The following is a 12,106-nucleotide window of genomic DNA, read 5'->3' as shown; positions in this document are numbered from 1 at the left end:
CTAAAATAAACCCTCCAGTGTTTCTGTCTGAGCTGGTTTCATTTCTGCAGCACTTCTCAATGCTGTTCACAAGTACACGTGTCATCCCACAACTGCGCTGATTTCTGTAATGAACCCTTCAGGGAAATTCCCAAATACAAGTGTGGAATAATTATAACCCCTCTAATTATTAATAAATTGGGACATACACATTATACATGTTTAAAGAAAGAAAAATAATAATCTAAGAGCACAGGTATTAACAGAAAGGCAGTGCTTTTATACAGATCTGCTTATTTTGTGCCATCACTCTTCAGAAACCTCATCAGAATGGAAAGCACCAGTGGCTGGGGAAGTTACCAGGAAGCATCTGAATGCACAGCACGCGAGAATGGGAGCTTTGCAGTGATGGTCACTGGAAGCACTTGACAGTAACTGGGCTGACAATACAAAGCAAGGGGGAAATCAAGCTGTAAAACAAAACCCAAGCTGATGTGCCTTTGGGGGACCCCCTGCTTATTGAAGGGAACAAAAGGGCACCCAGCGGTCATGGTGGTGGGTGAGCTCCACTTGAACCAAAGCCCAGAGGGACAGGACAGTGGCTCTCAATTCTCAATTGCAGAAAGCTGTTCTTCACCCTTTCCCTGCCACACGCCCAGCCTCCCACCTTCACTTCGGGATGTGTCACCACAAAGCCAGAGCAGCACTGGGCCTCCTGGATGGCAGGAACTGAAAACAGCAGTGCCAGCAGCTCCAGGGCAGCAGAGCCTTAAGGCACACTGACACGTTGCAGCCTGTGAGCAGGGCCATGGGCTGCTCCACCTGACCTCAGAGACAAGCTGAAAGAGAGGAAATCCTCATGTTGTAACAACAGTGCAAGAGAGAACTTGCATGATCCCTGTGCATCTCGTGACCCATGGTGTGTTTTTCTGCTCCTGCTGCTTAGGACACAGCGAGACTGAGGGATTTCAGGGGGATCCAGATTTCCTTCCAAATCTTAGATAATAAAGCTACAACTGTCAAACATATCAAAGCGTGGGGTCCAAATGCATTAACAAGCAACCATCTGCATATAGAACAATCACCCAGCTCTCCAGAATGGTTTCCAAAGCAATTTCAGCTGCATGCAGCACAGCCACAGCCCTGCTGGAATTGCTGATGCTCCCAACCACACCAGCTTCAGCAAGAGGCATCTGAAGGCAGGATGCAAGTGGTGTGAGCTGCTTCACATCCACACCAGGTACCACTTCAGCACATTTATCTGGCAGTTAGAAACAGATTACAAACACCCGCAGCACTTTACAGTGTTTAAAAAGGAAAGTATCACTGATGGGTAAGAAGCCAATGAGTCTGATGTGGTGTATTAAGACGTGACTTAACCCCCTGCAATAGTGAGATACCCCCCACTAACTGCGGCCTCCGATGGGATTACATTAAGCAATGATCACAGAACAAGAAACTTGCCACTCAAACAGTCCTCGAGTGACAAACTGCTCTGCAGATAAATGCTCCTAACAAGGCTCCTGGAAAACCTGCACACGGCGAGTATCAGGATGCTGTCCTCTGAAGTCAGTAATAGAATAAAGCTCTTAAACCTCATCATCCTCTTAGGAGAGTTTCTTTATTTAATAAAAAAGTATATTTCCACATCTGAGAAAGGGGATGACTAAGAAAAGTTTAGTAATGTCTCCTTGTTCTGTTCTACAGTGAAGAAACAAACCCTGTCAGAGCTCTCTGGAAAGTTATGTCACACCTTAGGTGTGCTATTTCTAGGACATTTCAATAAATAAATATTGAAATAAATTATTTCAATCATCAATAACTGTCCAAATGTGTGTAATAGTAAGCTTTTAAAATCTCATTAATATAAAAACATGCAAGTTCACAGGTGTGATGGTCACGTTGAAATTTGTGTTTGTGTTAAGCTCCGTTTGGATTCGTTCACTGCAAGAAATATAAATGCAACATGTGCTATATCTCAAGTTTGTAATTGTGAAGATACATATCTGAACCTTTTGCTTTCTGAATCCTTATGAAATCAGCAGTGTAACTTCTATACAGCCCCAGAACTGACATCAAACCCTTCTTCCCCAAACCATTAACTGAAGAAAGAACCCAGCTGCAGTTCCATCCATACCTGCTGTACGCTCACAACAGTTCAGACCAGAGCTGAACAAAGAAGACCAGAATTACCTTTCTCCTTCTGTAATAAAAAATGCAGTTGCATTATTTATTGGCTTGAAAGCTAGACTAAGAACCAGGAATGACTGAATATTCATTGTGGCTGTGCCAGCGCCCTGCTGCCTGACCCTGGTTCCTGTCTGCATTCTTATCTGCGCTGCAGACAGACATATGCACAAAGAGTGCCCATCTCCATGAAGATAAGCAGCCATACTAACGAATCACATCTGAAGGAGAAGGAAGAACAGACATAATTAACACGAGTGGCACATTTTGCTCTAATTCATTAATCCTGACAAGAGCCTCCTCCAGCCTCACTTCCCCCCACCACCACCCAGGCCATCACCCAGCGTGACAGGCACAATGCTGATGGTCCTCCAGAGACAAAAGCATACAGGGCATGGGTGAGGAGATCCCACGTTGCTGTGGCATTGGACTTTACCACAGCCACCCCTCCTCTCCCCATCATGAGCAGCACTGCTATTTCATGCTCTGGGAGAAGCACTGGGTAGGTCTCCCCAAGCACCTGCCTGTCCCCAGGATGCTGCTGGCTGGCTGTGCTACAAGAGGAAAAACCCAGCCCCAGCAGAGCCCTGGCACAGCTCCTGGAAGCTGTAAGCACCAGGCAGCCTTTGCTGTTCCATCTGCTACTGAACAGCTCTGCTATCACCAGCACACATACTACAAGAACATATTCATGCCATCATACACTTTGAAGACAGAAGCAGACACCAACTTTTAGCACCAAGTTGTCCTTCAGGCAGAAGAGAAGGACAAATGAAGATACCAGTAATCATTCTGAATGCGGCTGATCCTGAAGATAAACAGTTAAATTGAGTACTAGAGTTCTTTCACTTAAGTAAGAGGTATAAGAGTTTCAAATATGGTAATCATAACTGGAAGTATTACATAAAGAATCTGCACACAACTATTTCTCTCATGGCAAACCCCAGGGACTTCCACTGAACTTGTTCCAGCAGAACAAGGCAGGGAGCTCCACGCAAAGAGCAGATGCGAGCTCACATCACCACCTAACAGGTAATGCTTTATAAAAACAAGGATTCACCTTCATCATTAATATTAATCATGCTATATTTCATGCTCGGAGATTTACATTTCAAGGAGTTAATAGAAATTGCATAGATTAATTCCTCTTAAATAGAAGATTTCTTGTGTTTGCTTTTAATTGCCAAAGGAAAAGTCCTGTGCTGCATTAAAGCAACACCAAGTGCCAATACCTACAGGATCTGTGTTTTCTTTAGAAGGCAGAAAGCTCCCTGTGCTCATGAGGTGTTTCCAGACCAAACCACCAGCACACTGAGCACTCAGCTCATCACACCACTGGAAGCTGGGGAGTCCTGGCACACTGTGCACAAAGCACCAAGCCTTCCTGCCCAAGCAGAGCTCACAAAAGGTCCGTCAAGCCACATGCAGCATCTGTCACAAAGCACTCAGCAAGAGGCTGGAGAGCGAAGTACAATGCTGCGTTTATTCATTAGCATTGGGTCAGAGAGGAAATGTGCTGGCAAGTTTGTAAACAGTTTCCTCACTCTAGAAGAAACATTGTTTTAAGTTCTTGGCAAATTCATTCAAAACCCCTCCTCCTCATCCTGCCCATTCTCTGCTGGGTTGAAGTGCAGGGTTACATTAAGTTGTTTACTTTTCAAAACCACTGGTGACCAATGGCCAAGTATTATTTCTCAAGGCAAAGAGTTGAACAGATTAAACCGAGGCACAGAATGAACAAAATAACTCAGGAAAATTCATTATTTTAACAGATTTAAACTGAATATAGAAAAATATAGGCATCCTTTGTGTTGTTTACTTGTCAAACAGGCAGCTGGGCCCATTTCATTGTCATCTGTTGAGATACAAATTACTTTTCACTACACCAAGTACTGTGACACAACACTTTCCAATTAGGAGATTCCAGGCTACAAAAGCCAGGCTTGGTATTTCAATCCAGGCTGCTGGAGCCCGACAGCTTGCTGTTTTTGCACCAGAAAGGTGGCTTCCTGCCACTTAGCACTCAGTCACCCAGGAGGACACCTAGCAATGTTAACAGGATCTTTGTCTATATCCCTAATTAAGTGACATAAAAGCAGATGCAGGAGTATGCTCATGATGTACGAAGTTTATATCATTTCCTATCGAATATATAAATATATATATTCAGAAATCCAAGGAAACAACTAGAATTGCCACAAGAAACAGTACACACCAAGCCAGACATGGACAGCATGTGGCTGTTATCATAAGAAATAAATCAACAGGAAGAAAAACCCTGACTGGAACATGTTGCCCAAGGAGGCTGTGGATGCCCCATCCCTGCAGACATTCAAGGCCAGGCTGGATGTGGCTCTGGGCAGCGTGGTCCTGTGGCTGGTGTCCCTGCACATAGCAGTGGGTTGAAATGAGATGGTCATTGTGGTCCTTTTCAACCCAGGCCATTCTATGATTCTATGACAAGGACATCATATGTTGACTGATCACAGTCCTGCATGTCCAGTGCACCAACTCCACACAGGAAGAACTGGCAATCACTGAAACCACTTACAGCAGTGCTAACCCAGCACCGCTCTGAGCAAAGGCAGCAGTCTGTCCATGGCTCCCATGTGGGCCAGAGGCACATCAAGCACCAGCACCGCCTCCTGGCCTTCTCCTCCTTGTAGCACTGACACCTAATAATTACTTCCTGCATGCTTCTCAACGTTATAGAAACACCAAGCAAAGGAACGAGATTTTATCATACAAAGATTGGAACTTAATTCCTAATAAAGCCTGATTAGGCTGCCCAAAGCCCGGAGGAGCCAACAGCTCCGTTCATCAATGACTAACACAGATTATTCAGTAATGATAAAAGCCAACATGTGACAGCTCTTGAAATGAGATGGAAGAGAATGTTCAGTTTCAAGCAGCATGTCTGCTTCTTGTCATGGCAGCGAGAGCTGTTCCGCTTAGCAGACAAGCACCAAAGTCACCTTTGCTCACCGGAATGCTGCAGAGCCTACAAGTCACTCACCTGCAGAGCCACAGTTAACAGCATGGGGAAAGAGGAAAAAGAGAAACAGCATTTGATGCTGAAACAGAGACGAAATCTTGTAAGTTTCCAGCTAACTGCACACTTCAGATACTCTCAAGTGCATAAACAGGAAAAAGGGGGAGAAAATGAATTTGTTTTTTTTTTCTGTGCACGAAGGCTGGCCAAAGCTTCTGCATTTCAGTGTGAGCACCGGTTGTCAGTGCTTGATTTTCCAACAAAATCAAAATCTTTGGAACAATTACTTTCAATGAAATCATCTGTCTAGATCACACACATACATATCCTGTTAGCAGCAGGAAGTTTGTACGTGAAAAATAAGGGTGAAGAGAAGCCTTCAGAAAAGTGCTGTGGTCTCAAAACCACAGCAGTACGTGCCTTCACACGGAGCAGACAACAGTCTGTGAAGGATTTTAAAAGCAGCAACTGAGCTGCCATTACTTTTTGATGCTCGAAATACCGCTATGCTATTTTTAAGCAGGTAAATGTGACAGATAGTGCTATTATTGCATTGAGCTGCCTTTGTGATTGCCTCCATTCCAAAGCACGGCCTAAATCTAAGGGGGAAAAATAAAATGCACAAAAAAATCAGCAACTAATTCCTGCATCTTACCAAAAGAACTCCAGCTAAAACCAACCAGCACCAAGATCGACCACTTCTCTTCCAGCAGACACATTAAGATTTATTTGCAGTGCTCAATCAAGCACCCATAAAGGAAATAACCCCTTTACAAAAGGCAGCCTGAATCTTCAATACAACATGAAGTGCTCCACTCCAAAGCACTCAAAAAAAGCATCCAAAGCTATGGCAAGCACAGCCCATCTCATCTCACCTCCATGGCTTCTCTCAGTGTCCCCAAAGGCAGGAGCACAAGGCCAGGGAACCAACAAACAGAGAGCAGACTCACCGACAGGTAGCTGCTGGCATCCACGTTGTCGGTGATGGTCTGGCGTTCACCCCGCTGGTTGATCTTCCTAAACCTGCGCCGGGACTGCCGGAGCGGGACTTCTCTTTGCAGGATGCTTTCCTCATTGTCTTTGGAGTTCTCCACCTGAAACACATGTTCAGGCTCTTGGTTAAACATCCAGTTCTTCCACAGCACTGAGAGCCGATGGAGCCGTAGCAAGCTCATGGGGAAGGAACCAACATAAGTTGAGAACAGTTAAATTTTACTCAAGAAAACGACTGCAAATGCAGTGGAGAACCACCACGCATGGCTCAGAGCGACGCTCTTACAATGAGCCGGAGGCCGCAGCTTCCTTCCAGGAAATAGTCTTTTTTTCTCTTTTAAAGCTGCACCCGTATCCTCTACATTAATGTCACTCATCAGTAGAAACACTTCTGCCCCCCCACACACATCACACAATGGGAGTTATATACGTGTCTGATTTTAAGGTTGCCTTCAACAGTAGTTATCGTTTAGGTATCTACCCTTTTCAATGCAGGCCACTCTATGATGTTATGATATTTACAATCTGCTTAAATACGTTCCATTTTTATCAGTGTATTTTTTCAAAGCTCAGCTCATCTCACGTAGTAGTCACAGAGAAACAACTTACAACATTCCTGCTGTGCTGGTTACTTATTTGGTGGGGGTTTTTGTCTTGGAAATAGCTCTTGGCCCTACTTTCCCTATGCCACTCTTATTTCTAATTCCAACTGATTATGAAGAATTCACTACAACTCGATTCAAACCTTGATGATAAAAATCACATCTTCAACTAAACATTATAAAATAAGGTAAATTTATCTTGTTAGTAAAAGCCAACAGGAATCCTTTTCATCTCACTAGCACCAATCCCTTCTATAAAAAGCAGTCCCATCCCTCCCCACTTCCTTCTGATGTTTTGGAAAAGTGTATCCTAGCAGGAAACAGAGCAGACGTGCTGCAAATGGGCTGCAGCCAGCAAGAAGCTCCTCTGCCATACAGTTACACTATGAGTTTCTACTGCCCTAAATGATTTTTTTAAACAGGCTTTCCTAAACATAAGACTCCAGTAGTAGAACAGAAGAAGCTCCACATTGCATTACGCAGCCCTCCCTTCACACAGTTGGGTAAATTACCTTCAAATTCAAATGCAAAAGGTATAAAGGCATGAAAATTAGAAAGATTTAACGGGCAGTAACAAGCAAGTCTCTGAAAATAGCTGAACCATTCACAGAAGCAACATCATTTCCACTTTCCACATTGCTTTTCCCCAGAGGTCAGAGGAAGATGCAGGTGATGGGCTTATTTCACGGGTTATTTTTAATTCCACAGAGAAAAATATACACTGGCAATGCAATTTAAAGACATGCTGGATTTTAAATAGAAGGCTGCCCTCACAGTGCAGCGTTACCAGCAAGAAAGCAGAAAAGCAGAGCTCGCTCTGTAAGCGAGAACCACGCTTTTCATTTCTCAGACTGCAGAGGTTTCCTGAAGCAGTGAGGTTTGGTTTCTCACACTTACTCTAATAAGTAACCTTTAAAACTGCCTTGCTTCTGTTGTGAATGTTGTGCACATGCTACGTGAACTGCTTCAATAAACACACTGCTTCCTTATTCCTTTGGGTTCAGCCTTATGGGAGCACAGACAGTAAAGCAGGGCTGTGTGCATCTAGCACCCACTGATGGGGTTCCCAGCAGCAGTGGGCAACCACCAGCACAGCACTGAGAACCTTCACTATCAAACCCCCAACTGAACAGATAGTTTGAAGGCTAAAATAAGCACTTACTGCAAGATGATGCTGTTTTTCCTCCACAATTCTAACTGAAAATGAAGAGGTGTGCACAAACACATGGTTTGTTAAGCACAAACAACCAACTGCCAGTGGAAACGCAGCACCGAGACCACCTGCTTCCTTCAGTTAGCACCACAACCGACCAAACAAAACAAAAACACAAATCAGAACGCCAGGAAAGAGCTCTGTGCAGCTTCCAGTTCAGTGCCACCAGCAGATGGCTGTCAGTCAGGCTGCTGGTGCTCATGGCCATCACTGCGCCTACAGCTGGTTCTGAGCACCCAGCTTCCCCACTACAATGGCACAGCGCAGGACCTGGCACCAGCTCTGATGGGCACTGCTGCCCAGCATGCTCCTTCCTAGCATCTTGTGCATCTATTACATGAGAACAGCTGGATGGGTGCACTAACTAGGCACGTTCTCAAGGATGCTGCTTTGTTCCACTTGGTTCCAACAGCTGTAGGGTGCTCCATGCAAACTGCTTCAACCACTGTGGGTGCTGCCACAAAATAAAATAACCAAAGGCAATCATGGGATTGTCCTCAACGTCACCGTGCACTTGGTGCAAGCATCTCTGAACACCATACAGCTCCTATGCAATCTTACAATGAATCTAAAGATGAAAATGAAGATGCCAAGGAAAGGCAACTTCAGTACATGGAAACACACTGCAATTCTGGGCCATTTTCTTAAGTGATAAATGGCCCCATTATTAATTCAATAGGTTGTTCAGCCTCCAAAATACGAGCTGTGCTGCCTATTCACACGCTATCTGTTATCCTCATTAACTTAAGATGACCACATTTTATGGCCTTTAAAATGGGTCAGTTCCCACAGGATTCCCATTTCAAAAAACTGATTTACATTCTAAAAAAGAAGAAAAAAAATAGGAAAGCAGCAGCAAAAGCAGAGAACGGCAGCATTCTTTAACTGGGTTAAAGCAGCGAATGCTTTCGCTTGATGATAAATATTCATCAGATACTGCACGTCTAATTGCGTGCCGCATGTTAAAGTCTCCCATAAAAAAAAAAGAAAGAAATTAAGAGAAAGTAATAAGAATTAATGAGTGAAATGAAAGCTGAGCACACTAGTGAGGCAATGCCACCACAGAGGCTCTTCTCACCCCACTGGAAGTCCTACATAGGAAACTGACAGTACTTGAGCCGTATTCTCCTGTAAGTTATGAACTGAGGACTTCTAGCTCACTGATTTTCCTGTAGAAGAGGACACTGAAGTTCCATAAATGGAGGTGAGGTACTTTCAGGTGCCTCTATACTCTCAGTGGAACTTAACCACAACTACAGGAAATTCGAGAGCTTTAAAGCAGAGAGGACACTTGTCCAGGCTGTGCAGTTCTCTCCAGGAACAAGTGTCAGCATTTGGCAATGCTGATGCATACAAGTGGCTTCTGCAGGACTGTGACACTCCCCTGGGAAACCCCACAGCAGTTACACACACACACAAAAACTCTCCAGTTTCATAGAATCACAGAATGGCCTGAGTTGAAAAGGCCCACAGTGCTCAACCAATTCCAACCCCCTGCTATGTGCAGGGTCACCAGCCACTGGACCACGCTGCCCAGAACCACATCCAGCCTGGCCTTGAATGCCTGCAGGGATGGGGCATCCACAGCCTCCTTGGGCAACATGTTCCAGTGCACCACCACCCTCTGGGTGAAAAACTTCCTCCTTATCCAACCTAAACCTCCCCTGTCTCAGTTTAAAACCATTCCCCCTTGTCCTATCACCATATGCCCTCATAAACAGTTGTTCCCCCTCCTGTTTATACGCTCCCTTCAAAGACTGGAAGGAACATGCTCAATGGAGAGGATACTCCTTTGTGTGTAACTTCACATTTGTTTTTTTTCCATTTGGTTGCCTAGTTTTTGTTTGGGTGTTGTTTTGTGGTTAGTCTTTTCAAATACAATGATAAGAATAACATACACTTTGTGCATGGAAAGTATTTCATGTAAACCAGCAAATCCACTTGCAGCAGGTGAGTCACCACCAGGAGGAGTGACACGCTTTCCGCCTCAAACAGCAATTGCACCAGACCATGGCATTCGTGCAGGACACAGCACAGCGGCTCTATGAGCATCTGGAGCAGCAGGTCTCTAAGCACAGAGCTGTGCAATTAGCTTGTGAGCAAAAACAGTCTCAACTGTTGATCTGTTTAGAAACAGAGTGAATTGTTCTCAGCTCCATCAGCCTGAAGGGCCTCCAGCAGACAGGAAGGTACCCATGGAGGTGGACAAATCCCTGTGCCAGGGTGCAGTGCAGAAGCTCACCCAACACAACAGACACCTGCACACACAAACTTGGCAATGTTTGTAAGTATTCTCAGGAAGCACAGTGGATGTGGAAAAGGTTGATGGCAGTGAAGCTGAAAGCCTTATCCTTCAAGCTTGAATAAGCAGCCTATGTTCCTTCAGCTCTTACTTTAAAGCCTTCACACTATGTGGAACTAGAAAGAAGAATAAGAATGCCACTTCCCAGCAGAGCCAGCAGTGCTAGCCTGGCCAGCAAAAAGCAATGAATCAAGGGGTGAGGATGGACACAAAATACTCAAGACAGCAGTCTATTGTTCCACAACTCAGGAATGCTCAAGTCAGCCCTACATGGTAAGCTTTTGGAACTCAAATAAATATAACTGAATGAGGAATGACACAATCATTCTGATCATCACCATCATTTACCCACCTAGATTAAATGTATATAGCTACTGCCGGTCTGATAGCAGCCCCGGGTATAACTGAAATCAAGGCAGTTTTCTGCAATTTTATAAAATACTTTACAATAAGCTTTTTATATAAATCAGCCGTAGATTAAATACATCTGAAAAATCTGCCTTACCACGATCATTTCTGAAGGCTCCAGTATGATACATTCGCATCCTCGTTTTCCTCNAATTAACAGAAATCAGCCGTAGATTAAATACATCTGAAAAATCTGCCTTACCACGATCATTTCTGAAGGCTCCAGTATGATACATTCGCATCCTCGTTTTCCTCCAGACTGCTTGCCAAAACTACAGAAAGAAATAAAAAAGAATGAGACAAGCAGCTCACCTCATCTTTTCAGTAATGAAAGTCATCAGCTATGGTGCAGATTATTACACCCTCAAAAAATAAAACAACCAACCAACAAACAATTGGGGGAAATTACTGTACAAACAATTCTAACATAACAGCATCATTAACATATTTTTTTAATTATTATTTACTCAGTCCCTCTCATCAAAGGCTGCTATGTGAAGCTCGAACACAAAGAACACTCTACCCTAAGATCATCCCGCTTTGCAGATACTCAAACCCACACAGTGCCTTCAGCAATGGCTGCAGACCTTCTGCCCCCGCTCAGCCTGCGCCACGCAGCTCAAGTGAGAGCCTTCCCACACAGACAGCAAATTAAAGAAGTCTACTTCATTAACAGCATCCCAACTGGACTAGCAATGCTGTAGCTGCTGTGTTGCAAATTCAGGCTGCCAACGGCAATCAACTTCTAACACATCAGCAGGCAAAACAACCGAAGAATCAGTTAACCTGAAGTCAAGATTAATGTTTGCATTAAAACAAGGCTAAGGCAAATCCAGAGATGAACCCTACCCTAACCCCAGAGTAGATGTGCTCTGCTGGTTTCTGCTACGGTTACACTTGGAAAGCACATCTGGAAGTTCAGTCACATAAAGTTGTAGTCACCTCTACAGAAAACCACCACAGTGTAGACCACTGAAAAGGCCTGTTCTTATAAGCAGCACTTTAGCATACAAAAACTCATCCAGGACATTTGTGTTCTTAAGAAAGGAAGTGAAGCTTCAGCTTATTCCAGAAAATATATCATCAGTGCAATCCTCTGGGCCGTCAGGATAAAGCACTGCTATTAGCAAAAGCACTGCAGATTATAACGTCAAGTCTTGATTTTATTTGTTATCTACCAACAAAAAACATAAATAAAATCAGTAACTGAAATAACTGCTATGAAGTCATACTGGAATTTTCTCACCTGTGCTTGAGAAGGCCAGAAAAGCACTGGTTTCACACTGAAAATTGGTATTTTCTACACATGTCATGCAAGCGACTGGTAGCTGAAGTTCTCACGGCTTCAGTCACTTGAAAAGCATTCACTCATGCTTTTGCCATGCAGTGTGAGCGTCTGAGCATCTGCACTACATCAGATCTATTCCTCC

At 44.1% G+C, this 12,106-nt stretch overlaps 1 protein-coding gene across 9 annotated transcripts in view; it reads right to left on the bottom strand.

Moving 5' to 3' along the window:
• RAPGEF6 (Rap guanine nucleotide exchange factor 6) overlaps positions 1–12,106 on the bottom strand; it is a 100,087-nt gene that overhangs the window by 60,909 nt on the left and 27,072 nt on the right. For 8 of the 9 annotated variants that reach the window (XM_015875555.2, XM_015875547.2, XM_015875553.2 and 5 more), the window contains exons 5-6: positions 10,879–10,948; positions 6,109–6,252 (exon numbers count right to left, since the gene is read on the bottom strand). In XM_015875555.2, coding sequence (XP_015731041.1) covers positions 6,109–6,252; positions 10,879–10,948 — 214 coding nt within the window. Of the gene's footprint in view, positions 1–6,108; positions 6,253–10,773; positions 10,821–10,878; positions 10,949–12,106 lie in introns of those variants that run through there. The other variant, XM_015875554.2, reaches the window with a different exon arrangement.

The sequence above is a fragment of the Coturnix japonica genome, chromosome 13, assembly GCF_001577835.2.
Source record: "Coturnix japonica isolate 7356 chromosome 13, Coturnix japonica 2.1, whole genome shotgun sequence".
NCBI lineage: Eukaryota > Metazoa > Chordata > Aves > Galliformes > Phasianidae > Coturnix > Coturnix japonica.
The sequence above is the reverse complement of the archived record's forward strand: the minus strand, read 5'-3'. Positions and strand labels throughout refer to the sequence as shown.